This window comes from Hemiscyllium ocellatum, chromosome 25 (assembly GCF_020745735.1).
Source record: "Hemiscyllium ocellatum isolate sHemOce1 chromosome 25, sHemOce1.pat.X.cur, whole genome shotgun sequence".
Lineage (NCBI taxonomy): Eukaryota > Metazoa > Chordata > Chondrichthyes > Orectolobiformes > Hemiscylliidae > Hemiscyllium > Hemiscyllium ocellatum.
The window spans coordinates 36,357,083-36,383,387 of NC_083425.1; the positions used below are offsets into that span (position 1 = coordinate 36,357,083).

General features: G+C 43.3%; 2 protein-coding genes across 2 annotated transcripts in view; one reads left to right on the top strand and one right to left on the bottom strand.

The window, feature by feature from the left end:
• Positions 1–3,705, top strand: part of nup85 (nucleoporin 85) — a 40,011-nt gene extending 36,306 nt beyond the window's left edge. Inside the window, exons 18-19 of the mRNA XM_060844568.1 lie at positions 2,522–2,620; positions 3,420–3,705. Coding sequence (XP_060700551.1) covers positions 2,522–2,620; positions 3,420–3,524 — 204 coding nt within the window. The 3' untranslated portion in view covers positions 3,525–3,705. The remainder of the gene's footprint in view (positions 1–2,521; positions 2,621–3,419) is intronic.
• A 2,156-nt stretch (positions 3,706–5,861) lies between these two features.
• The window catches only part of gga3b (golgi associated, gamma adaptin ear containing, ARF binding protein 3b), a 38,612-nt gene continuing 18,168 nt past the window's right edge, over positions 5,862–26,305 (bottom strand). Inside the window, exons 6-17 of the mRNA XM_060844225.1 lie at positions 25,670–25,773; positions 24,476–24,556; positions 21,483–21,620; positions 20,655–20,736; positions 18,657–18,773; positions 17,954–18,172; positions 17,039–17,109; positions 16,362–16,717; positions 15,807–15,991; positions 10,154–10,323; positions 9,204–9,314; positions 5,862–8,283 (exon numbers count right to left, since the gene is read on the bottom strand). Coding sequence (XP_060700208.1) covers positions 8,173–8,283; positions 9,204–9,314; positions 10,154–10,323; positions 15,807–15,991; positions 16,362–16,717; positions 17,039–17,109; positions 17,954–18,172; positions 18,657–18,773; positions 20,655–20,736; positions 21,483–21,620; positions 24,476–24,556; positions 25,670–25,773 — 1,745 coding nt within the window. The 3' untranslated portion in view covers positions 5,862–8,172. The remainder of the gene's footprint in view (positions 8,284–9,203; positions 9,315–10,153; positions 10,324–15,806; positions 15,992–16,361; positions 16,718–17,038; positions 17,110–17,953; positions 18,173–18,656; positions 18,774–20,654; positions 20,737–21,482; positions 21,621–24,475; positions 24,557–25,669; positions 25,774–26,305) is intronic.

Sequence of the window (26,305 nt, forward strand, 5' to 3'; positions counted from 1 at the left end):
TCATCCATGGTTCCTTAACCTTGCAATTATGATCCCTCATTGTCACAGGACCATACCTCTCCTAAACTCTAATCAACCTCTCTTTAAAAGCCTCCCAAATGTCGAATGTAGATTTACTTTCAAACAGCAGCTCCCAATCTACATTCCCCAGTTCTTGCCGAATTTTGGTATAGTTGGCCTCCCACCAGTTTATCTCTCTTCCTTTAGGACCACTCTTGTCTTTGTCCATGAGTATTCTAAAACTTATGGAATTGTGATCAACATTCCCAAAGTAATCCCCAACTGAAACATCAACCACCTGGCCGGGCTCATTTCCCAACACCAGGTCCACTACATCACAACACCACTACATCTTTCCATGATCTGTTTGCACATTTGTACCTCTATCTCATGTTTGCTGTTGGGAGGCCTGTAGTCCAGCCCCAACATTGTTGCCACACCCTTGCTACTTCTGAGCTCTGCCCATATCGCCTCACTGCTCGAATCTTCCATAGTGACCTCTTTAGACGCTCTAGCGACGCTCTGAAAGCCAGTGTGCTTCCAACTAAACCTGTTGGACTATAACCTGGTGTTGTGTGATTTTCAACTCTTTCAGCACAGCTGTGATGTCCTCTTTGACCAGTAATGCAACTCCTCCACCCCTTTTACCTCCCCCTCTATCCCGCCTGAAGGATGGATATCCTGGGATGTTTAGCTGCCAATCATGCCATTCCCTCAACTAAGACTCAGTAATAGCAATAACACCATGCTCTCAGGTACTAATCCAAGCCCTAATTTCATCCACCTTACTTACTATACTTCTTACATTAAAACAAATGCATCTCAGACCACCAGTCCCTTTGCATTCATCATCTCCTCCCTGCCTCCTCTTCCCCTTATTCATGCTGACTTCATTATCTAGTTCCTTACAGGCTTTAGTTACTGCTTCCTTACTGTACTCTAACCTAATTTGGGATGTGTGTTGTTCCCTAACCATACTCGCATCCCCTTGATTGAGAGCCTGGATCTAATAGGAAGTACAGAGAAAGCAAGGGTAATATGGGTTGCTCAGTCCACATTTGTTCCGAGTCATGAACATACAAATTCGGAGCAGAATTAGACCATTTGGCCCCTCGAGCCTGCTCCACCATTCAATAGGATTATGGCTGATCTGTTGTGTTTTGAACTCCAGATTCCCAATACCTCCAATCATTTTGCTTCACTTGCTAAACAAGAATCCACATACTTCCTCTTAATAATATTCCGTGACCCTGCTTTTCCCACTTTCTGAATGTTTCGAAGTTGCACAGCCCTTTAGAGGCTGAGATTGAAGTGTGTCATAGATGTAATTGGGTGAGAAGAGGAGAATCTCAGTGGTTAGCACTGCTGCCTTACAGCGCCAGGGACCGGGTTCAATTCACACCTCGGGCAACAGTCTATGTGGAGTTTGCACATTCTCCCCATGTCTGCGTGGGTTTCCTCGGGGTGTTCCACAGTCCAAAGATGTGCAGGTTAGGTGAATTGGCCATGCTAAATTGCCCGTAGTGTTAGGTGCAGGGATAAATGTAGAGGAATGGGTCTGGATGGGTTGCTGTTCGGAGGGTCAGTGTGGACTTGTTGGGCTGAAGGGCCTGTTTCCACACTGTAGGGAATCTAACCTAATCTATTCACATTCAGTAGTTGATTCTTCATGTTGTTAGGGTAACAACTATTTGCCTTGTCAGAGTCACCAAAATCGAAATCCAACCTAGTGTTTGATGGGGACAATGCAGAAGATGCTTTACTCTGTATTTAACATTGTACTGTACTTGACACAGGAGTGTTTAACACAAGTGTAGAGAGAACTTTACTCTGTGTCTGAACCAATGCTTATCTGTTTTTAGGAGTGTTTAGATTACTTACAGTGTGGAAACAGGCCCTTCGGCCCAACAAGTCCACACCGACCCGCCGAAGCGCAATCCACCCATACCCCTACATATATCTCTTACCTAACACTACGGGCAATTTAGCATGGCCAATTCACCTGACCCGCACATCTTTGGACTGTGGGAGGAAACCAGAGCACCTGGAGGAAACCCACGCAGACACGGGGAGAACGTGCAAACTCCACACAGTCAGTCGCCTGAGGTGGGAATTGAACCCAGGTCCCTGGCGCTGTGAGGCAGCAGTGCTAACCACTGTGCCACCCTAATAAGAGTGTTCAACGATAGTATAATTTATCCCTTTTCCAGCTTTGATATCCTTCGTGTTGACAATCTAATGTAGATGTAACGTTGCATAATTTTTTATTTGTCTTTGTTGTTGCAGCAGGAAATATGAGTATCATTGATTTAATCTGCTGTATTTCTGATTGTTGGAATTGCAACATTGTGAGCCTGTGCTATTGCAGGAGGAATGAATGTTGGTGTTGTATTGTTACACAATGAATCATGTAAACTGGAACCCTGGCTACTTGGAGTGAGGATGCTGCAGGATTAAATGTTGTCTTATTTTCTGGAAGAGATCAATGCATTTTGCTCATTGTTTTGTTTTTCTTGATTAGGTGATATTTTCCTCAGAGCAGACATACGCACTCATGCACTGTCTGGAGGACGTGACAGCTGATGAGACTGAAAGTGAAAGGGAGATGAGAGCTGTGGGGGTAAGAAGCAACTTTATTCAATCTACACAGTGTACTCTCTCCAACAGCTAACAACTCAACAGCTAATACACCCTGGGAAATGTCAGTGAGTCATTACTGATATAAATATCGGAATCGGAGGGAGATAGCCCGCACCACCCCCCACAGACATTTTTCTGATTTTCGATTAGATCAAGGCTAATTGTTGTTACAATTCTATCTATCAGCTCTGGTTCTGTAACCTTTTAATACTCTTGCCTAATAAAAATCTGCTACTTGAACCTTTTCAGTTTTATCTCTGACTCAACAATTTTTGAAGAGACTTCCAGGTATGAAAGAGGAAGCACTTCCTGACATTGTCCCTGAATAACTTTGCTGTAGTTATTTTTGTTAGCCTGTTTGGATACATTATGATGTACCTTAAAGGCAGGTGGGACTTGAACCCTAAATGTCTGGCTCAGAGGTAGAGATAACCACTGCAGCTCAAGGGTCTGTACTCTTCTACTAAAGGAGATAGTTTCTCTTGATTGAATTATGCTAAGAGCTCAATTACATCACCACTTAATATTTTATATTGATAAGAATACAAGCCAGGTCAATGCGCTGTGCCTTGTAATTTAATCCTCTAAACATTACAAATTGATGTTGCTCCAGGGCATGTATATGCCACCTGGGATGTTCATAGTTAGGTTAGACACTGGACAGAGGAGGAGTTAGTGATGCTGGAATGAGGTGGACAGTGTATGTTGGGGAGGGACTGAGATTAATTCTGTGACAGCTCATACTGGTAATTTTGAGTTCTTGTTTTTCTCTATCCCAGGGTGAAGATGAGGTGGAGACAACACAACTGGGCCTCCTCCGATTGGCTTTCACTCGGAATCTGGCAAAAGCCATTGTGCACGAGGGAACGCACCAAGGATCCTGAAATTAGGCTGGAATTACAACCTGAGCATGTGATCCACCAGCCCAGTTTGATGCATGGGCTATCTGCTAGCCTGGGCTATTGCGTGGATTAACCTTGAGCCTGGGCTTGTAAATAAAGGTTGCATTATTCCATAGTTTTGAATCTTGTAAAGAAATTCACAATTAAAGCGTTTTGTATCCAAGTGCAATGTTTGGTACTTTGTAACTGTGACTAGCTGCAGGTTGAGTTGAAGCTAGAGGTAGTCGGCTACACATTTATGACCTTGTGTTTCTGTCAGTGTTACCCCCAGTTCTTGAAAGTGCTACCTTGTTGATGCTGAATGCCCAGAGTTGGGAGGGAAGTGGATTATATGACAATCAGCCTCTACTGACTTTGTTTTTGTTTTGTGAGGGCTGATAGCTACTTGCGTCTGTCATCAGTGACTCCATTATTGTCGAGACTGAATTTAGTTAACTGCAGCAATTGGAATTTAAGCAAATGATCTGACTGTTAAAAAGGTTGCTTCACCATGTTGCAGGGGCAGCAGGCAATCTGAGGGCTCAACTATATTTATTGCAGGCAATGGATGGCATTCAGTTTCCTTGGCACATCCAGACTTGATGCAGGTTTTCCTTCTCCATGCTCTCTGTTACTTCATGCCTGAATCTTCCCCTTGTGCAGAACAGCATGGGTTCTATTCTGTCCTATACCAGAGACATAGATCATCTATGTCAGTGTGAGAACAGGAGAGAACATATGACCACCTCAAGTCATTTCCCAAGGTTGACTGTCTTCTGCTTCAACTATATTTTTCTGCAAGCTCCCCAATATTCTTTAATTTCCTCAGAGACCAAAAATCTGTCCTTCCTAATCTTAATTACATTCGATGATGGAACATCCACAGGCATCTGGGGTGGAGAATTCCAAAGATTCATAAATCTTCAAGTTAAGAAAAAATTCTCATTTCAGTTTTAAATGTTTGATCCCTTCTGAGATTGTCTTGCAGATTCAACATTTCAGAAGCGTGAATGCTTCTAAGCTCCAGAGAATAGACCCAATTTACTCAGGTTATCAGCCCAGGGCTAAACCTAGTGAACCTTTGCTGTACTTGCTAAACCTAGTGAACCTTTGCTTCTTAAAGTACAAAAAGGTCAATTTTTGACTTGCCATATCTGGAGATTCCACAAGGCTCCAAGCGTATTCCCTTACCCTCCTCATCAGGCCAAACAAACCACAGCAGTGAACTACAACATTGCATTATATCATGTCAGATCTGTATCTAAATTCCATCTCACTGCTTTGGTTCTATGGTCCACCCGACCATGAACACTAATTAAGGTTTTCATTTTTCACCCCTTTAATTGAAGGGTACAGGAAGTTGAAGGCCAACATTCTATCAATTTGTAGTTTTGTGTGCTAGATCTCTCTGCTCCCCCACAGTTCCTAAATTCTTACCATTTATAAAATACTCTGATTTCAGTTTTCAATGTAAGGCATTTAGCCTCCCACTGAGATTCCCTGGGTTGAGAGCCCAAGGGTGTGTGTTTTGAAGCAATAATGGCCAAGACTCAGCTCCACTTGAGTTATAACAGCTGTGTTCCTACTCTAATAGGCCCCAATTCTCATTGCCCCTCGACCCTAAATTTTCTTAGCACTCCTGGTAGGATTACAGCAATTTTAAAGCCTTGAAATCAAGTCGTTGTGAACAGATGTGGGAGCAATAAAAAATGGCCCTTTTCAACTTTACTTTGTGCTATTGTCAATAAACTTGGAGCAATAGCTCTCTATTCTTTCATTTGTCAATTGTAACAATAGATTAGATTACTTAGTGTGGAAACAGGCCCTTTCGGCCCAACAAGTCCACACCGACCCATCGAAGCGCAACCCACCCATTCCCCTACATTTACACCTTTACCTAACACTGCAGGCAATTTAGCATGGCCAATTCACCTAACCTGCACATCTTTGGACTGTGGGAGGAAACCGGAGCACCCGGAGGAAACCCACGCAGACACGGGGAGAACATGCAAACTCCACACAGTCGGTCACCTGAGTCAGGAATTGAACCCGGGTCTCTGGCGCTGTGAGGCAGCAGTGCTAACCACTGTGCCACCGTGCCGCCCACGGTGGGTAGCTGAAGTGCCAGTACATATCCTTGCAGCATACCAGTAAGCAAATCTTGTTAATGTAAATTCTCATCCCCCATATCTATAACCTACCTGTCAACAAAGTGCTTGCCTATTTACATACTTTTTAAAATATTAAACACTGTTGAATGTCTTCTGGAAGCTCAAATAGATATCAAAATTTCTTTTCTTTGGGTGGAGAAAAGAGAGAAAAGAATTGAGAAATCAAAGCTAAAATGAAACTGAACTTTATTGAAATCGTGCAAATAACAACACAGCTCTAATATTTACAAATTCTGAGCAGAAACCGCGCTGGATGTAGAGCGATATGTTCAGGAATAAAATTTTTTTGATTTTGAACAATAAATACATTATACAAAGCAGCAGCAACAACACATGACTGCACTGAAAGTCACATCTTAATTGACCAAACGCTGTGCAAAACTGGCAGCTTGTGCTGAGTGTTAGACTCTAGGAATTGGAGTGACTAAGGAAGAAGAGACTGAAGCAGAGTTATTCACATTAGTTGTTCATAGTGCATGCTCTCTTCGTGAATGACAATTAACACTGGACAACACAAGCATCGAGAGAAGACAACTCAATATTGGAAACACTTAAGTCAGTGAAAGGCTGATCACAGCCAAGCATTGACACCAGTGAGATATCCAGCTACCCAAGAAGTTAAAGCAGTCAGTGGAGAAAATGGAATGTACAGTATCTCATTTGGAGGAAGCTGATTAGTTTCAACTGAGTTACAGCAAAGAGGTCAGAAGAATTCATACTCAGCTTGATAAAATTGGTAAAAGGTTGAATTAGATTAGTATTGATGCATTGAGTGCTTCACAAAACAATTGAGCTTTGGAAAGCTGTGTGAAGAAGATGCAGTGGTTTGAGAATGTCCTACTCCACAGGGGCTTGACTCAGCCTCAAAACTTTGCAGTTGACCGGGTCACTTCTGCAGGATGCACTCTTACAGTGACATACCCCAGGTACTGACCTGATAATCAGTCATACTATTAGATGTTTGTACTTGACTAAGCCAGGAAATAAAGGGATTTTCAAATACTTGGAGATCACCAATAGACTGCCATGATGAACACAGTAGAGACAGAGTTCATTGTTATTCAGGTGAAGCCACTGGGATACCAGGAAGAAAAAACAGGATGGAGTTTTAATAGAAAGGAGAGTAGAAATCGGGTGTGAGATTTTCCCGATTGATGGGGAGGGACTGTGTAATAACGAGTGGTTGGAAAAGGAGCTTAAAGTGGACATACTCCTGTTCCAATCACTGGCCATCACGTGCTGTATCATTATTGTAAATGATGGAGAACACTGATACAACCTCAAGTCTCTATACCAAGATGAGTGCCACGATAGTCTAATGGCTGTTGCTTCTCTATATTACCAATGTTTGCTCCTTCTGCAGGTTAGACCTTTCTGACGGGACATTGTGGTTGCCTCAACCGGGAAGGCTGAATTAGGTAGGGTGAATGCTTTGGAAACACTAAGAGTGTGAGCATGAACCTTACCTGCTGAGCAAAAGTTAGTCTTCATCCTGATTTTGACCTCCTACACATCATTTCATGGATGTTAAATGGAAGCTTGAGATCAGAACCCATATTTTGATGAGACACTTTACAGCATTCCAGACACAACACTAAGTTCAACAATTTCAGATTACAATCCATTTTTTCACAAGCAGCTCTTCATGATAATTCAATTTTTTGTTTACTTGAACCATTGCCATCTCTTTTGTTCTTGCAACATCATCTTGCACCTTTTGATATTTAGTCTTTCCGGCTTCTGACCCTCTCACAGACCGTTCCTGTTATTCCTTCCTCCCTTCTTCCCATTTCTTTGCCTTTGTGACTTGTTTAAAATCTATTATATCTCAAACTATTTCCAACTTTCACACAATATCATCAAGCTGAAGCATTTGTTTCCCTTGCCACAGATGCTATTTGAGTGTTCCCTGCATTTTAAAATTTTATTTCACTGTCCTAAGAGTGCTGATTTTCCTCAGGAGTGACCCAAGGCAGTGATTATCACAGCAGAGTCCAAAGCTGGTCCTCCATTTGGTGCCTGGACATTCACATTTCTAGCCAGGGTTACTGGATGGCAATCAAGAGCAGGAACCTGGGTTGCATTGAGAATTCCAATGAGGAAGCCTCGATATTTAGGGAACTCCGCAAGAGTGAGGATCTAATATGAGCTGTAATTTCAACCAGTTGCTCAATGAAGTTTCTAGCTGATAACTGCAGCATTGATTGACCCTTTCATAATAGTGATAGAAGCCTCTGATGAGGAGCGGATTTGGAGTGATTTTAAGTACAAGTGTAATACGTTCAGCTGTGCAATAAAACAGCCAAGTCAAAGGCCAGATCCAGCCTGCTACAGACATGGACCTCAAACTCAGCTTACAACTTGTTCCTTCATCAATTCCAGCTGCAATTAGACGGCACAGTGCTTCAGTTAGGCAACCCAAGTGCTTCAAGCAAATGGAGGTGTTTGGTGTACTGGAAACTATAAGTGACGCTGAAGGGTCAAAGACATCCCCATTTTTCAGCTGGGGGGAACTGGTCCACCTCACCCATCTCCGAGCACAACTGCTGTCCCATTGTAAAAGTTAGCTTGTATCTCAGTTTGACTTTCTCCTATAAATGCAAACACACAAAAGGAGCCAAGAACAAAGTCACCCACTTAAAGCTGGTCATTCTCGTATAAAGCAAAATATATTCGCACCTGCGGTAATAAAGAGTCAAAGAAGGTGGAGCAAGTTGAGGGAAGAATAGAGGGAGAAGTATGGAGAAGAGGGGAATGGCAAAAGGGAAGGGAGCAAGTTAAGGGGCTAGAGAGACTTCTAGAGACAGGGAAAAAGCAGGAATATGGAATTGAGATAGAGGATCAAAGATGTTGGTGAAACAGATGCAAAGACGGGCCATGGCAGGGGTGTAAAATTGGGAGACTATATATTCGATGAACTAAACATCTGATCTGTGTCAGGCTGAAATAAAGAGACATATAAACCAGACTTCTTTTTGGGTGGCACGCTGGCTCAGTGGTTAGCACTGCTGCCTCACAGCGCCAGGGACCCAGGTTCGATTCTGGCCTTGTGTGGAGTTTCCGTGGGTTTCCTCCCACAATCCAAGGATGTGCAGGTCAGGTGAATTGGCCATGCTAAATTGCCCATAGTGTTAGGTGCATTACTCAGGGGGGAATGGGTCTGGGTGGGTTAGTCTTCAGAGGGTCGGTGCGGACTTGTTGGGCCGAAGGGCATGTTTCCACACTGTAGGGAATCTAATCTAAAAGGGCCAATTCTGTTTTCTGTTTCTTGACAGCTGGAGGAGGGACAAGTGAAAAGGGAAATAGAGAGGCTAGAGAGAGAGGATGACTAGAAAGAAAGGGGCTAGACAGGAGGGTAAAGAGCACAGAATAGAGACAATGCAAAAGGATAGAGAGAGCAATGGGGGAAAAGGTTGGTTCAAACTCATGCACACAAGTGTGAACCCACAAATATACATGAATAAACCAGTATGTATGTAAATACATGTGCTGATTTGACTAAATGCCTTACCTTCAGAGGATTTGCCAGTAACATAATCTGGGTAATAGAAGCTGGAGGCAGGATAGGATTGAATGGAGCCAAATCAGTTCCTGATGGAGGCTGTAACTTCACTTTCATTGTCTGTGAACGAACAGAACTCAGTCAATGCTCATGTTGTGGATTTCAATTTAATTTCAGGGCCTCCTGTATACCTGGTGATAAACGTGTCTCCCAGGAACTTTGGAAATCCTTGTGGATGCGGATCCCTATTATTCCCCACTCAGCCCAACTAAATATCACCCAGTCGTGACACTCCAACTTAAGATTCATCCAAATCCCCATCTTACAAATTTAAACAAGTTTATGATACAGTAAAGTATAAACAGCACTAGAATAAGAGCCTTGTCAGAGTTAAAGATCAGATTGATGCCTCTAAGTTTGCTTGAAATCTTTGTGCTTAATACTCCAAGCTGGTGTTTACACTCCACATGAGCCATCTTCATCTCATCCTAACGTATGGGGGAGAGAGAGGGGGAAGCAGGGAGATAGAAAGGGCAAAGGAAAGACAGAGGAGGGAAAAAGTGAGTGGGAGGTAGAGGGAAAGAAAGAGAGGAGGAGAGCAAGAGAGTGAGTGAGAAACAGCACAGACAGATCAAGCAGGGGGAGAAAGAGACAGACAAATGAGGAGACAGATGCAGAACAAAGAGTGGCACACAGCAGACACAGCAAGAGTGAAGAGAGAAAGTCAAAAGTCAAGAGAAAGACAGATGGAAAGATAGAATAAATGATAAGAGGGGAACAGAAAGACAGTCAATTGTCATATGGAAATTGGATGCCCTGTTTCTCTAACATGGTGACGCTCAAAGGCAAATTATTGATTGTGAAGCTTGAGGGTAATCTGAGTATAGTAAAGTCCTAGTGAAAGGGCACATTTTGTGCTTATTAATGATCCAAGATTAATATTGATTTTTGGCTCCCACCTTGGGTACAGCAGCCTGCAGAACCACATTGGTAATAGGCAAGGATGAGGTGCTGATCATGGAGATGACAATCACAAGCACATCCAGTCTTGCAGGAGGACAGTCCTTTGCAAAGTGCAGGAGGATCCGGAAACCATTTTTGTCATACGCAGTCACAGGATGAACATTACCTATAATGAGAACATACACTACAGTCAGACAATCAAATTGAAAGAATTAATTAGTCCCACACCGAGACTTTCACATATTCCAGCAAATGTTTTCCTTCAAGCACTTATCCAGTTCTCTTTTGAAAGTTATTCATGATTATGCTTCCAATTAGCCTTTCAGGCAGCACAGTTCAGCCCATTACAGCTCAAAGTGTAAAAGGACTCATGCCACCATTTGATTTCCAATGTGTTAGTATCTGATCCTCCTAATGGCTTGTCGCCTATCAACCTGGACATTGTAAATGTTGGTAGGCTGGTCAACCTCAGAAGACATCATAATCAAACTTGAGTTTGCAGACAGAGGGGCCTGAGTGGTGGTCAAGAGCAGTAATCCTATTTGAAGTTTCCTCTTCCCTGAGCAACACTGAGATTAAAGACCCCGACTTAGATGAATGATCATTAAAGTCCAACTTGAGCAAAGTTGTGTGTATAGAAATCAACGCTGCAAATGTGTTGCTGGTCAAAGCACAGCAGGCCAGGCAGCATCTCAGGAATAGAGAATTCAACGTTTCGAGCATAAGCCCGTCAGATGAAGGGCTTATGCTCGAAACGTCGAATTCTCTATTCCTGAGATGCTGCCTGGCCTGCTGTGCTTTGACCAGCAACACATTTGCAGCTGTGATCTCCAGCATCTGCAGACCTCATTTTTTACTACTGTATAGAAATCAATATTTGTATTTAAGATTTTTATTTAAAAAGTTCTTTTGAGAGGTTGTATCAATTCTAAACTGAATCAATTATAATTTTCCTGGAGAACAAGAAATACCAGTTCAAAATACTTGGCAATGCTTGACCTGGAAACAGTTTTGACAACAAGAAACATAAGGCTGAAAGCCATGTGGTTGGCAGACACAGAGGAAAACTGCAGGCAAAAGGCGAGCAGCCAACAATTGTTAAAGGACATAACAGGATATAGATTGATTGGCAACTTGAGCATGGAAATGGCTGATGGAGTTTAATCCAGACAAATATGAGGTGATGCATTTTGGAGGATCAAATTTAAGTGTGAAGTATACTGTAAACTTAGTTTTCTGTTCGACAGTAAAGAATAGAGTTCCAAAAGCTTGTTAGAGTTCTTTGATGAAGTGACCAGGAAGGTTGACGAGGGCAAGGTGGTTGACGTAGTCTATATGGTTTTCAGTAAGGCCTTAGATAAGATTCCACATAATAGGCTGCTCTGGAAGGTTAGATCACATGGAATCCAGGGCGAGCTGGCAAATTGGATACACAATTGGCCTGATGGTAGGAAGCAGAGGGTAATATTGTAAGGATGCTTGATGGACTGGAGGCCTGTGACTAGTGGAGTGCCTCAGGGGTCGGTGCTAGGCCCAATGATGTTTGTTATGCATATCAATGATTTGGATGAGAATGTGCAAGACATGATTAGTAAGTTTGCTGATGACACTAAAATAGGCAGTATTGTGGACAGTGAGGAAGGTTATCAGAAATTGCAGCAGAACCTTGATCAGCTGGAGAAGTGGGCCAAGAAATGGCAAATGGAGTTTCAAATAGATAAGTGTGAGGCTTGTAGTTTGGAAAGTCAAATCAAGGTAGGGGTTTCATGGTGAATGGTAGGGCCTTTAGGAGTGCAGAAGGATCTCAGTTCAGGTTCACAGTTCTCTGAAAGTGAGTAACAAGTAGACAGGGCAGTGAAGTAGGCTTTTGGCACACTGGTCAATCAGTCAAGACATTGAATACAGAAATTGGGAAATTATGTTGCTGAGGCCACACTTGGAGTATTGGTCACCTTGTTATGGGAAGGATGTTATTAAACTGGAAAGAATGCAGAAGAAATTTACATAGATGTTGGCTGGACTCAATGGTCTGAGTTATAGGAAGAGGTTGAACAAGCTAGGACAATTTTCTTTAGAATGTAGGAGACTGAGGGTGGATCTTATAAAAGTTTATAAGATCATGAGAGGCATAGATAGGGTGAATGCACTGAGCCTTTTTCCCCGGGTTGGGAAATCGAAGACGGGAAGGCATCAGTTTAAGGTTAGAGGGGAACGAACAAAAGGGAATCTGAGGGCCAATGTTTTTTTAAACAGAGGGTGGTACACATATGAAGTGAACTGTCAGCAGAACTGGTTGAGGCGAATACATTCACAACATTTAAAAGGCATTTGGACAAATATATGGATGGGAAAGAATTAGAAGGATGTGGTAAAAACAATGACTGCAGATGCTGGAAACCAGTTTCTGGATCAGTGGTGCTGGAAGAGCACAGCAGTTCAGACAGCATCCAACGACGTTTCGGGCAAAAGCCCTTCATCAGGAATAAAGGCAGTGAGCCTGAAGCGTGCAGAGATAAGCTAGAGGAGAGTGGGGGTGGGGAGAAAGTAGCATAGAGTACAATGGGTGAGTGGGGGAGGGAATGAAGGTGATAGGTCAGGGAAGAGAGGGTGGAGTGGATAGGTGGAAAAGGAGCTAGGCAGGTCGGACAAGTCCAGACAAGTCATGGGGACAGTGCTGAGCTGGAAGTTCGGAACTAGGGTGAGGTGGGGGAAGGGGAAACAAGGAAACTGTTGTGAAGTCCACATTGATGCCCTGGGGTTGAAGTGTTCTGAGGCGGAAAGGGAGTGGCGGTGAAGGAGGCCCAGGGCCTCCATGTCCTCGGCAGAGTGGGAGGGGGAGTTGAAATGTTGGGCCATGGGGCGGTGTGGTTGATTGGTGTGGGTGCGACTGCATTGGCGCCACCTCGTGCTCCCGCGAGGAGGTTGAGCAATTCATCAACTTCACCAACACATTCCACCCTGACCTTAAATTTACCTGGACCATCTCTGACACCTCCCTCCCCTTCCTGGACCTCTCCATCTCCATTAATGACGACCAACTTGACACTGACATTTTTTTTTACAAACCCACCGACTCCCACAGCTACCTGGATTACACCTCTTCCCACCCTACCTCTTGCAAAAATGCCATCCCGTATTCCCAATTCCTCCGCCTCCACCGTATCTGCTCCCAGGAGGACCAGTTCCACCACAGAACACACCAGATGGCCTCCTTCTTGAGAGACCGCAATTTCCCTTCCCACCTGGTTAAAGATGCCCTCCAACGCATCTCGTCCACATCCCGCACCTCCGCCCTCGGACCCCCCCCCCCTCCACCGTAACAAAGACAGAACGGCCCTGGTGCTCACCTTCCACCATACAAACCTTCGCATAAACCAAATCATCCACCTACATTTTTGCCACCTCCAAAAAGACCCCATCACCAGGGATATATTTCCCTCCCCACCCCTTTCCGCCTTCCACGTTCCCTCCGTGACGACCTGGTCAGGTCCACACCCCCCTACGACCCACCCTCCCATCCTGGCACTTTCCCCTGCCACCGCAGGAACTGTAAAACCTGCGCTCACACCTCCTCCCTCACCTCTATCCAAGGCCCTAAAGGAGCCTTCCATATCCATCAAAGTTTTACCTGCACATCCGCTAATATCATTTATTGTATCCGTTGCTCCCGATGCGGTCTCCTCTACATTGGGGAGACTGGGCACCTCCTAGCAGAGTGCTTTAGGGAATGTCTCCGGGATACCCGCACCAATCAACCACACCGCCCCGTGGCCCAACATTTCAACTCTCCCGCCCACTCTGCCAAGGACATGGAGGCCCTGGGCCTCCTTCACTGCTGCTCCCTCACCACCAGACGCCTGGAGGAAGAACGCCTCATCTTCCGCCTCGGAACACTTCAACCCCAGGGCATCAATGTGGACTTCAACAGTTTCCTCATTTCCCCTTCCCCCACCTCACCCTAGTTCCAAACTTCCAGCTCAGCACTGTCCCCATGACTTGTCCGACCTGCCTAGCTCCTTTTCCAACTATCCACTCCATCCTCCTCCCTGACCTATCACCTTCATCCCCTCCCCCACTCACCCATTATTCTCTATGCTACTTTCTTCCCACCCCCACCCTTCTCTAGCTTATCTCTCCACGCTTCAGGCTCACTGCCTTTATTCCTGATGAAGGGCTTTTGCCCAAAACGTTGATTTTGCTGCACTTTGGATGCTGCCTGAACTGCTGTGCTCTTACAGCACCACTGACTTAGAAAGATGTGGGACAAGTGTAGGCAAATGGGTTAGCATGGACTGACATTTTAGCCAGCATGGACCAGTTGGGCCAAAGGACCTGTCTCCATGCTGTAGAATACTGCCATTCTAAGCTCTTGAGCACAAGGTACAGAAGAGCTAAAAGGGACTGAAGACTGAAAGCAGTGTGAACAGTTCAGATATGTGGAAGATGAGTATAAATTAGAAGAACAGGATTGAGAGTTTAAAAATTGTGCCATTAGTACTGACGTGACCTGAATAAGAGACATAAGTGTGTTCCTTGCCTAATCATATCTGGGACTTCGGATAGAATATAAGTGCCAATTTATGAGGGTCAAAGGCCAGCTCTATGAAGAGGGAAAGCAAGAAATCCTCTTCTGTACCAGAGGCAGAGTTAGAAGGAATGTCAGACTTTTTGGGAGTGATGTGGATGCTTGTGACTGAATGTGACACACCTTTGTTGGATTGACTAAAGTGAAATTAACCTTTCAGATGAAGTATTATTTCCCTGTTAATTCATGTGTAATTTGCATAGCTTTAGACGTGTATTAAAGAAAGAGCTACAAAAAGTACAATCTTGATGGGTGTTTTTGGATGGGGGGGGCGCTGTCAATCAGTAAATTTTGTTTTTTTGTTTTTTGGATTCTCCATGGAATTAGTATTCAGCGGTTTATAGTATAAATCTGTCCCAATTTAGTATCCAATTGCCTCTCAAGCATAAGCCACTGGACTGATGCTGTGAATGTATTTCATATTTACAGTGGGGAAGCACTCCTCTGCGATTGCTGCCAAAGCATTTGACAAGACCGTGGTTGAGTTTACTCTGTATCCAATCCTTACCTAACTTGCCCTGTAGAGAGAGCATTACTCTGATTCTAACTTGTGCTGTGCTTGCCCTGGGAGAATTCGATGATGATTGTGTAGAGAGAACTTGAGTCTGTGTCTAACTCTGTTCTATAAATGGCAGGGGAGTGGCTTGATGAAGTTGTGTGAAAGGAAAAAAAGTTCCACTTCTTAGAAGAATCACAAAACCAAATCAAAACTGATGAAAATGTTTCCAATTTTATTCTTGAGCAATGCTTTTCCTGACTAGCTATCCTGAGCCACCAATTCCTGAATACCCCCCATCCAAAGTTTGCTCTGAAGTGGATGTTTATAAGACCATTTGACAATTTTTAACTGCCTACACACTGAAATGAACAGGCTTCACACAACAGTGAACTAAGTGGGGTCTGGCATTGAGAGTGGAATTTCAAACTCCAATATCACAAACATAAGTACCTAGACAGAGTGGGAGAGAGGAAATTTGCAGTTTTCTAACCTGTTCATTACACAAGTTTTCAAGGGAACATGATTCTATTCCATCCCATTTTGCACAGATCTTTGAGATACTCACTTGGTTTAATGGTCTCCAGAGGAACTGTCACATTGCTCAGTGACATTTCTGGAAAAGCACTTCGGAGAGGACTGGATGGCTGAGGGGAGAGTGAGCGGAACAGGGGACTGCTGGGGGCTACAGAGGGTGTACTGTGCCCACTGCCCGCTGGTGCCCCAGGGACAATGCCCACCATACCAGAAGCACTAGAGTCAGAAAAGAAAATAGGGTTATTTACTTGTGAAACAGCCTACATTTTAGCCTTGCTATAAATTTCTCCTAAATTATTGCCTTATCCAGACAGGATAATAAAGGCAAATCAGATCAGGAGAATTTAATAATGATATATGAAATTAACCCTTATCCCACAAAACCTCTCCCCCTTTTTCTCCATTCACTCCTCTGCTATCCATTCCCTGCCATTCCAAACCGTTCCCCCTTTCTCTCTGCCACCTCCTCCCCACTCACAACTCCATTTATTACCCCCTATTTCCTCTCACTTGTCCCTTTCCCCCACCTTACAGATAAATACTGTCCCTCACAAAAGGATATAAGTAACAAAAAGCACTGACTTACCTTTTGACCTCTTCTAGAACCTTCTGACCAAGCATATCCAGTTCCCGCATACTGCTACTGAGTGCCGTTTGGGAACAGGAGCTGGAATGGAGCAAGGCACCTGGAATCGGGGGCTCCAGGGGAGGCGTTGGAAACACAGAGACTGGGTTAGACTGAGGGACACTGGCAGCAGTGTTCATGAGCAAGGGGACCACTGGGGCATGTGGAATTGGAGGTACCCCAGTGAATGGCAGGAAATTCTGAGCTGGACACTGGTTTAATGTTCGAGGTACAGACTGCAGCAGAGGAGTGATGGAGGAAACGGGCCCATCAGCAGCTGGAGGCCCTGAGAAGGGGTTTGGGACAGAAGCTTCAACCTGGAATAGAAAACCCAATTAATGGAAAAAGCATCTGGTGACACCTATAAAACATTAAACAGAGCCACACACTGACCCTGAAGGAGGCTAGGTCAGAATGCCATAGAGTCAGGATGGGAAGGGTAGGCAGAGAGAAGGGCAACAGAGCAAGAGGTGAATGAGGAAGGACCATGCTGCACGAGGAGGGTTTGAAGACAACAGGCCGTGGCATGAGAGAAAGCTTTTTTTTGGGGGGGGGGTAGTGATGGGAGGAGACTGGGTAAAATTTTAAATGGGGGTGAGCGGGAGGTGGACAGGGAAGGACTGAGCGAATTATTCTACCTGAAAACTGTTCCACAGAGACTCTCCAGAGTCTTTGTCAATCTCAGAACTTGATGGAGGGTCATTCAGTCCTGAACAGGAAAAGACAAAATATATCCCAGGTTTGAATTGTGACACTGATTAATGTGGAACTGACTAAACATTTTTGTCCTCTACCTACGCCCATCCATAACGAACGAGCGGCACCAACTGACAGCCAGTGGCTGAATCTCTGTGATTCTCTGCCCAGCCCCGCAGTTAGTGGAAAATTTAGAGCCAAGCCCACTCCTGGTCTGGTGTGAAGAAGCCAGTAGTGACCTGGACTGACTGTATGTCATTCAGTAGGTTCTGGGGTCAATGAAGCATCTCACTGTCTGATGGCCTGGTACCCACTGGGGACCATCAAGTCTCACAATGCCCAGACAAGGGCAGAAATTGGTAAATGATTTCAGAGAAGTAACTGCATGGTGTTAGATGTTCAGTTTTGGCAAACAGGGTAATTTACATACAACTGTGTCTGTCCTCTTTCTGCGGCTGAAATCTAGTAGCCATGTTCCATTTGCCGATGGCAAGAAGCTAAGAGCTCACAGCTTTTCTGAATTTCAGGCTGTAACCCAATATTGCCCAAGACGGAAGGCCAGGTACCAATACAAATGGCACAGTTGTTCCACCTTCACCAATGGATATTTGTCACACTAACACAGGGGGCAGAGCCACATGGCTGGACCAGAGTCAAATTAACTTTATCGTGCACTCTTTAACATTTCCCAACTCATACCAGGAATCCACCTGAATACTGCCACTGAAAAACCCTCCTGACATTAGAACAGGACTACTGAGCTCTCAGTCTAACCCTAGCTGCCAAGTCTAGAACAATACTTTACGATAAGAGGTTGAGGATTACTGACATCTAGCAGTGTGCAGGTTGCACATTACCCAGTGAAAGCAGCTCCACATCCAGCAGTCCAACGGAACTGGGAGGTTGCTTGACCACATTTGGCAGGCTGGCAGCTCGGGAGCCAGGATCGGTGGAGACTTGTGGTGGAGGCGGAATGATGGGAAATACCGGTGAGATGGTGGGATAAGTCTTTTCTGAGGGAACATCCAGTCCAGCCAGATCGATTAGTGTCTCAGTGTTAGTCACTCCACTCTTACCTGCAAGACACAAACACATAGTCAGCTGATTAAACCCAAGCACAGCAGACAACTCCCTTGAACTTTAAATGACTGTTCTACAGGTTTAACTTTTAAACGATCATTTTAAAATTAATTTGGGTAACTGTACACAGCTTTCCTAGCTCACAGCCCTGTATTTGGAGCACAAAAGTTAGGTGCAAATAGAGATAGGAAAGTTGCTTTATAATAACAACTTGGAAACAGTTGTTATCCAAGGCAGGACTGTAAAGTTTCAGGTTATAGGCTCAAGTTCTGAACTGGGACTTGAACTCACAATGTTTTAACTCGAAGGAAAGAGTATTATTCACTGATAGCATAATGAAAGAATCTGATTCAGAATATACCTGACAAAAAGGTACACGTTAAAAAAGGTGCCCATTACTTCGGCCTGTTCATCACATGTATTTCCGCCCTTGTGAATATTTACAGTGCTAGGTGCTGCTTACAGATCTAAACAAATTACCTGATGGTCTTGGAAGTTCAGGCAGGTCAAGCTCTCCATTTACAGCCTGCCCTTGAACCACTTTTTTGTAGGAGTTTATTGCTCTTGAAAGGTCATCGCTGGCTTGTAAAATCTCACCTATAATCAAATAACAAAACCAGGATAAATGTACAGTATACCCAACTGGGGGCTGCCTGATCTGCTGTGCGCCCAAATCAGGGATCTACTGGAGGCTGAAGATTTTGTAAACAGTCACAACTTGAAATACTGAAACCTTACTGCTTGTAAAATTCAAAGCTACATAACTTTTCTGAGTTCAAGTGTCAGGAGCTGTGATATCACTGTCTGTATTCAGTGCTGACAGTCCCTGTTAGCAGTCTGACCCAAAGCTTCCTGGGAGTTGATCCACTCAGTCCTGTATCGACTGGACCTGGAATATAACCACCATGTGTCAGATATGATAGTTACTCTCCTGAACTGAGATACTTGTCTCTTTTGCTCATTTGTGATTTTAATTTCGGACAAGGTTAACTGAATAAATATTTCAAGAGTCAAGGCAGCCAAAGGGCTATATGCCACTTTCAGAGGAAAGTGAGCAGACAAAACAGTTGTTACAGTTGAACACAATTTAATCTGTATTATCAATACAAAATAATGTCCAACCTCACTTCCTCATATCAACAGCCATCTTACACAACATAACACAATGACTTCTGACCATCCCCTTGGATTTCACTCTTTGTTGCAATAAAGCTCTTACAGCTTTCCATTAAAAAGTCCTTCTGGAAGACTGAGTACCTCAACTGTAGCTCATAGCCAGAAAGTAATCAAAGGCATTTTAATGCAATGGGTGTAACATATTTTTCAACTATAGAGATGGATTTTATGACTTATTATTTACGATCAATGTTGGAAACTTCAAAAGCTCCATCACAGGTACCTGACATTTCACAGTACCTTTTAGCCTATATTAATGCATATGTTTTGAAACAAATACAAAATTCTTATTTCCTCAAAATATCGTAAAATGTGTACTTAAACAATTAGTTAAATTAAGCTCACTAAAATAACAACAGGTTGAAAGCACAGCAAGATGGTCAGGAAATAAATATTACATCAGAAACTATACTTTTCTCTAACAGGTACTGGGAAACTTTATTTGATTCAGTATTTATCTTTTGGGTACCTATTTCCGATCAATCCAAACTAGAAACATGGGGAGTTAAATATGCTGCTCCCACCCTATACTTGCCAAATATAACTCCCTCCAATTTGCCACACTGTTTTGAAGGTGCTGTTTCTCTCTCTAACTGCACATGACAGAAATACTAGAGACTGCTTTGTGGGGAGGGAAACATTTCTTTTGTCTTTCAATGGAGCAGTCTAACTTTTTAAACCTCCACTGAAAGGTCACAAACGCATTGTATTTTATGTTGTACAAGCAGATAACTCCCGATCACTGGACCCATACTTCTTGTGAAATCATACCTTCAAAGGTGTGAACTTGCTTAGACCTTGAACCTTAGGATTTACAGAAAACTTTGGCCTCCTGAAGATTTAAATTGTAAGGTCATTGAGTAACTGAGCCAAAAGTCTCAGGTTGAGCCTATGAGAATTGACTGCAATCAAATCAGGGGGATGAGTTCTACAATTGGACTCAGCATTGCTGGATTGAATGCATGGATCTGAGGAGCACATGAGTATATTATGGTGTGAGCAAGGATGTGTGAGTGCATGTGGAGGAGAATGAGGCAGGTTGAATTTGCAATTCAGTGATACCTTCGTGAACGATATTAGATACATAACTACTAAACAAGGATAAAATAGATTTCAGTTGTGCTGTCCCACCATGTTGCTGAAGGTTGATGACATTTAATAAACATATCTCTGGACAAGATATGGGACAGTACCAGGGAAGTGCAAGAGTCAACATTCTGAGTGAAGGAGGAAATGGAGGCATTGATAAGGGATAGCCAAATCCCATCCAATTACAGCTTGAAGAGAAACTTCCTGACCTACCTAAACTGTTGTCATTATCCTCAGTCTCGCTTGCAAGTTTGAACAATGTCCGTCTCATCTTCTCACATCGCTCATACAATTCCTGAAAAGCAGCAGAATGTATGTTATCCATTTGTGTACAGAGTCCAGCATCAGTTTCCTTGTTGGAAGCTCTCTGCACCCTTTGTACAACAGTGTGCATTAATACACTGCTTCTAACATCAAAAAACCATCCTAAGTTGTTTCACAGAGCATACGGAAACAAATGTAAACATGGATCTCAAGAAAGAACTACTAGGAGTGGTTACCAAAGGCTTTGGTTAAACAATGGGGTCTGAAGAGGAGATGGAGTAAAATTTAGAGAGGAAATTTCAGATGTGAAGTCTTGGTAACGTGCAAAACTTGTGGAACTAGAACGAAGAGAGAGAACTCAGAAGGTTGTAGGAAGTTACAAAGATAGACAAGATAAATAAACTGAAGCAATTTGTTTACAAGGAGCACAATCTAAATTGGAGATGTTGTAGAATTGGGCATGAAACAGGGGTGCTGGGTGAATAGGATTTAGTGCAAGATAGGACTATAGGTGGCACAGCATTATATGAACTCAAACTTATGTAAGAGAGCAGATGGGGGGCAGCACCAAGATTGTATTGGAGTAGTTGAATCTAGATATAAGCAAACTATGTGTGAAAGTGTCTACAGAAGGTGAACTGCAACAAGGCAGATGATAAATACATGAGCGTGCGCGTGCACTGCTTGTGCGCATGCTTTGGGATTACAAATTAAACGATAGCACTCAAAAATAAAGTAAGGAGGATTTAAGGATGGGAAAAGGGTGTTCAGGATTACCGTCATCAGCTCTTTGTCCCCTTCTGTTGATTCCTCCTTGTTATAATGAGCCAGCATTTCATTCAAGAGCCGTACATTATTGTTCACTTCCTCCAGAGTGTTCAAACGCTTTGTTATTTTCTGCATTCGGGCTTCATCCTGTGAATGGTGCAGGAATTAAATAACCTGACCTTTCAAAGTCTGTCTCTACTCTGCTGTGCAGCAAACACACTCAGCAAAGCTGAATAAACATGAAACTACCATTATCCAGAACTATCATAAGACATTTGTTCGACTTATGTTTACTCCAAATAACATAATCTTTTGAAATTATAGGCAAGAATAGGGCAGGTTCTAATTGGGGTTTGATAGAGAGTAAAGCTCCCTTTACTCTTTTAAACTGAAAATAAAACTCACTCCACTGAGTGTAAAGTTCTCTCAATACTATCCCCATCAAACATTCCCACGGAAGGTATAGCACTGTGTTAGGTACAAAGTAAACTCAGTCTACCCTTTTTAAGTTGAAACTAAAGCTTCCTCTAGACTGTACCCATCAAACACTCCCACGGCAGGTACAGCAGAGTGCAATACAGAGTAAAGCTCCTCTATGCTGCCCTGTCTAATATTCCCATGACTGGAGCAGGACAGGTTGAATACAAAACAATAACCCACACTTTTCTCCACTTTGAACCATAGGTACTCCATCTTTCCTGCATATCCACTTTCTCATTGCTTCGCCTCTCAAAGTCGCAAATATTTCCTTACCTCTTAACCAGTCTTCAGCATTGGATATTGTTTAACTACTCCAACCTCCTCCAACATTTCTCTGTTGGTGTCCAGCTGGATGAGGTTGGTCTTCCCCATTTCTACTCTCAATCACCCAAACACAGTTAGAGATTTACCCGCAAAGGCTTCTCTTCCCATCCTTGGCATCTTCCTATTTCTCATCTATATGCTGCCCCTCAGTATCATCATCATCATCAAAAAATGCATTACGTTCCACATTCACACTGATGGCATCCAGTTTTACCTGACCACACCTCTCTACTCCTGACTCTTACCAGATGATCAGGCAGCCAGTCCAACATCTAGCATGGATGAGCAAAAATAACTTCCTCCAACTAAATATTTGCAGGACTAAAGCCATTGACTTCAGCTCCATCACACTCTCGAGCTAGCAACTTCATCTCTATCGCTGGTAACTGTCTGAGGCTGAACCAGACTCTCAAACTTACTGTTTTCTTTGAGATTTACGAGAGATTTATTGTAAAGCTACAGTTTAGCACAAACACCAGTTTCCAGCTCTCCCTTCCAGACCCATTCCATGACCATAAACTGACTCGCCACTCGAGAAGATCCCAACTGTTCTTGAAAAACAAACAAATGATCAAATTAAACACAGAAACAAAGACTTCTCACCCACAGTGAAGAATTCAGCTGTTGTAGATATTTTCAGTTAACCTATTCAGATGTATTGTGATGCTCCTCTTGGGCACATGAGACTTTAACTCAGGCCTTCTTGCTCAGAGGTCGAGACACTACCATTGCACCACAAGAACATCAAAACTCAACTCCTTGTTCTCATTTCCAGAAGTCCTCTTATACATAACTGAATAGTTTTCTTTTCCATCACCAAATCACTTGTGGCATTTTATTCATCTATGAACCACCAACAACACAAACTTGCTGTCCTATTACTGCAGAGATGAGTTTCTGACCCTGTATTCTCTCCATCACTAAAGCCACCTATTTCTAACTCCTGTAGAAATTTCTAATTTCTACATGCAGTGACATTTACCCCACTTCAGTTCATCTGCTGAAATCTTCAGCCATGTCTTTGTTAATCCAAGAATTAAATATTTTAACGCTCCATGTTGGTCCCCCATTTTCTTTCCTCTGTAAACTTTAATCTTATTCAAAACTTCTGTGATACATGTATCACAACCTAAACCATATTCATTCACCCATCACCCCTGTGCTTGCTGACTTAAAATGATTCCTGGCTTAGCAATGCTTTGACTAAATGCAAGGTACTGCATTTTGGTACAACAAACAAGGATAAGGCTTCTACAATTCATGGTAGGTCTTGGATAGCATTGCAGAATGAGGGACCTAGGTGTTCAGGTACATAATTCTTTGAAGTTTGCATCACAGATAGACAGGGTGGTTAAAAAGGTGTTTGGCACACTTGCCTTCATTGCTTCATTGTTGAGTATAGGAGTTGGGAAGTAATGCTGTCATTGTACAAGGCATTGATCAGGCCTCTTCTGGAGTACTGTGTCTCATTCTGGTGGCCCAGTTATAAGAGGGATATTATCAAGTTGGAGAGGGTTCAGAAGAAATTTACCAAGATGTTGTTGGGTTTGGGAGACTGGAGTTATTAACAAAGGCTGGATAGGCTGTAACCTTTTTCTCTTGAAAGGATTGTTTCTGTGCTGTGTGACTTGATAACGTGAAAATTCTTACCCTTGTTTTCATACCCCTTCAGGGTCCTGCCCTCCATGGGCCCACAATCGTTGATAAATTGGTACTTGCCTAAATCTGGCCTTTTCAGCAACTCTGATTTTAATTGCTCCACTATTGGCATCGGTACCTGGGCACATGGTTTGAGAATTTACTCCCAAGTGTCTTCTGCTCCCTATCTCACTTTCCTCCTTCAAGATGCTCCTTAAAGCCGAGACCTCTTACTAAGCTTTGGTCATCTGACAAAATATCTCCTTATGTGGCTAAGGTAACATTCCAAGGAAACATTAGGAGACAGCTTATTCGACTAAAGATGCTTTAGATGGGCAAGTTTTTTCACATCTATCCACTTTCTCATATATCAATCCTCAACTTATCCACATTCTTGTCCCAGACCTCAATTCTACCTTCTCAGCTTAAACTTTTCTGTCCAGCATTACACATAATTCTCACTTCCACCTCAAAAGCTTCAATGACCTACCCTGGAAATATACTGCACATTTCATTTTCCCATTGGAGGAAACGTTTTCTGTCTGTTTTGTCCTCCTTACCTCTTTCACCATATTCTTAATGAGTTTATTGGCTTCTTGAAGGTCCGCTGGGTTTTTGCTCTTCAGTAACCTGGCTAGTAGCTATGAGAAAAGAAAATTGTGCAAGTTCCTTTTAAATTCATATTACAGTCCATTGCTTAAGAGCTTGCACAAAGCAGCGAGTAACCAAGCACAGTCAAAACCTGAATTTCTCAATTTCACAGATTAGTGGTAACATTCTACATTCCAAATTAAAGCACTGAGACAGCCCAATTGCCAGAGGCAGGAATCCAAGTCTCACATCCCGTCGGACTTGACAGACAGTATCCCCTCAGTCTGCTTGGAGCCTGAACAGACAGTATCCCCTCAGTCCACGTGGAGCCTGAACAGACAGTATTCCCTGTCAGTGTTGAGCCTGACAGACAGTATTCCCTCAGTCCATGTTGAGCCTGACAGACAGTATTCCCTCAGTCCATGTGGAGCCTGACAGACAGTATTCCCTCAGTCCATGTGGAGCCTGAACAGACAGCATCCCCTCAGTCTGCTTGGAGCCTGAACAGACAGTATTCCCTGTCAGTGTTGAGCCTGTCAGACAGTATTCCCTGTCAGTGTTGAGCCTGACAGACAGTATTCCCTCAGTCCATGTGGAGCCTGAACAGATAGCATTTCCTCAGCCCATGTTGAGCCTGACAGACAATATTCCCTTAGTCAATATGAAGTCTGCATGGACACTCTGTCCTCAGTCCGTATGGGACCTGTACAGTATAGAATCCCTACCATTCCTGGAGTCTCTATGGCAATATCCTTCAGTACGTGCAGGACCTAATTGAACACCGTGTGGAGCTTGAATGGAGAGTATTCCTGCAATCCCAGTATCTCTACAACAGTGTCAGCTCAGTACGTGTGGGGCCTGAACAGACAGTATCACCTATGAGAACTGCACAGAACACAGTCCCAGAGACTTGTACAGATAGTATCTCCACAGTCCTAGGGATCTGTAAGGACAGTGACTGTAATCTGGGCTAGATTTAAGCGTAGCTTACAGATGTGAAACTTGAGACAACATGCACTTATGCAGATACTGTTCTTCCTATGAATGGTTTCGCAATCTCACTAATGGCTTGTGCAACAAAAAGAGATTTCCCTTTTATTGACATCTCTATATGGGAGTTGGACATAAAGCCGGTCACTCGCTTTATGATGCTATGGTCCTACCTTAGATTTTTCATTATCTTCAAATACTGCATTTTTCGGACGAGTTGGGGGTGACAGAATCAGGGTCTTATCAACTGGGATCTGAGGATCATGTTGTAGTACACCTTGAAGAAAAATACAGGACATCACCTGCACACATCTATTCATCAGAGCTTACCAATCAATGGTACAGCACAGACAGGATACATTGTAGAAATGCAGCATTATAAAGAAGGAGACAGACTCCCACTGGCCAAGCCCTCAGATGGAGGCCCAATATTCAGACTGGTCCCACAAGGGTTGCCCAAAATGCTGATCTATTCTTTCAGATGCTAGCAGAGCTGTTACTGTGGGACTAACAGGTCTGACAGACTCTGTTGGTGACAGAATATATTACCATGCAGTAACTGTATCAGAGAGCTGTGTCTAGGGAGGTGAAATTGCAATTGAGGTTTCTGTGCGAGATGGTTATCTGATTGCTCCTGAAAAAGCATGTCAGAATTGAATCAAACAATGATGGCTCCTCCAGACTAGTAGCCCTGGACATGCTGTCGAAGACTGCATATGAATACTGGCCACGAGGTCAAATTGGGAATGGATTGACTCTGCCATGTAAGCAAAGTTCAGTAACATTCAGTATTCCAATGAAGTGTCTAA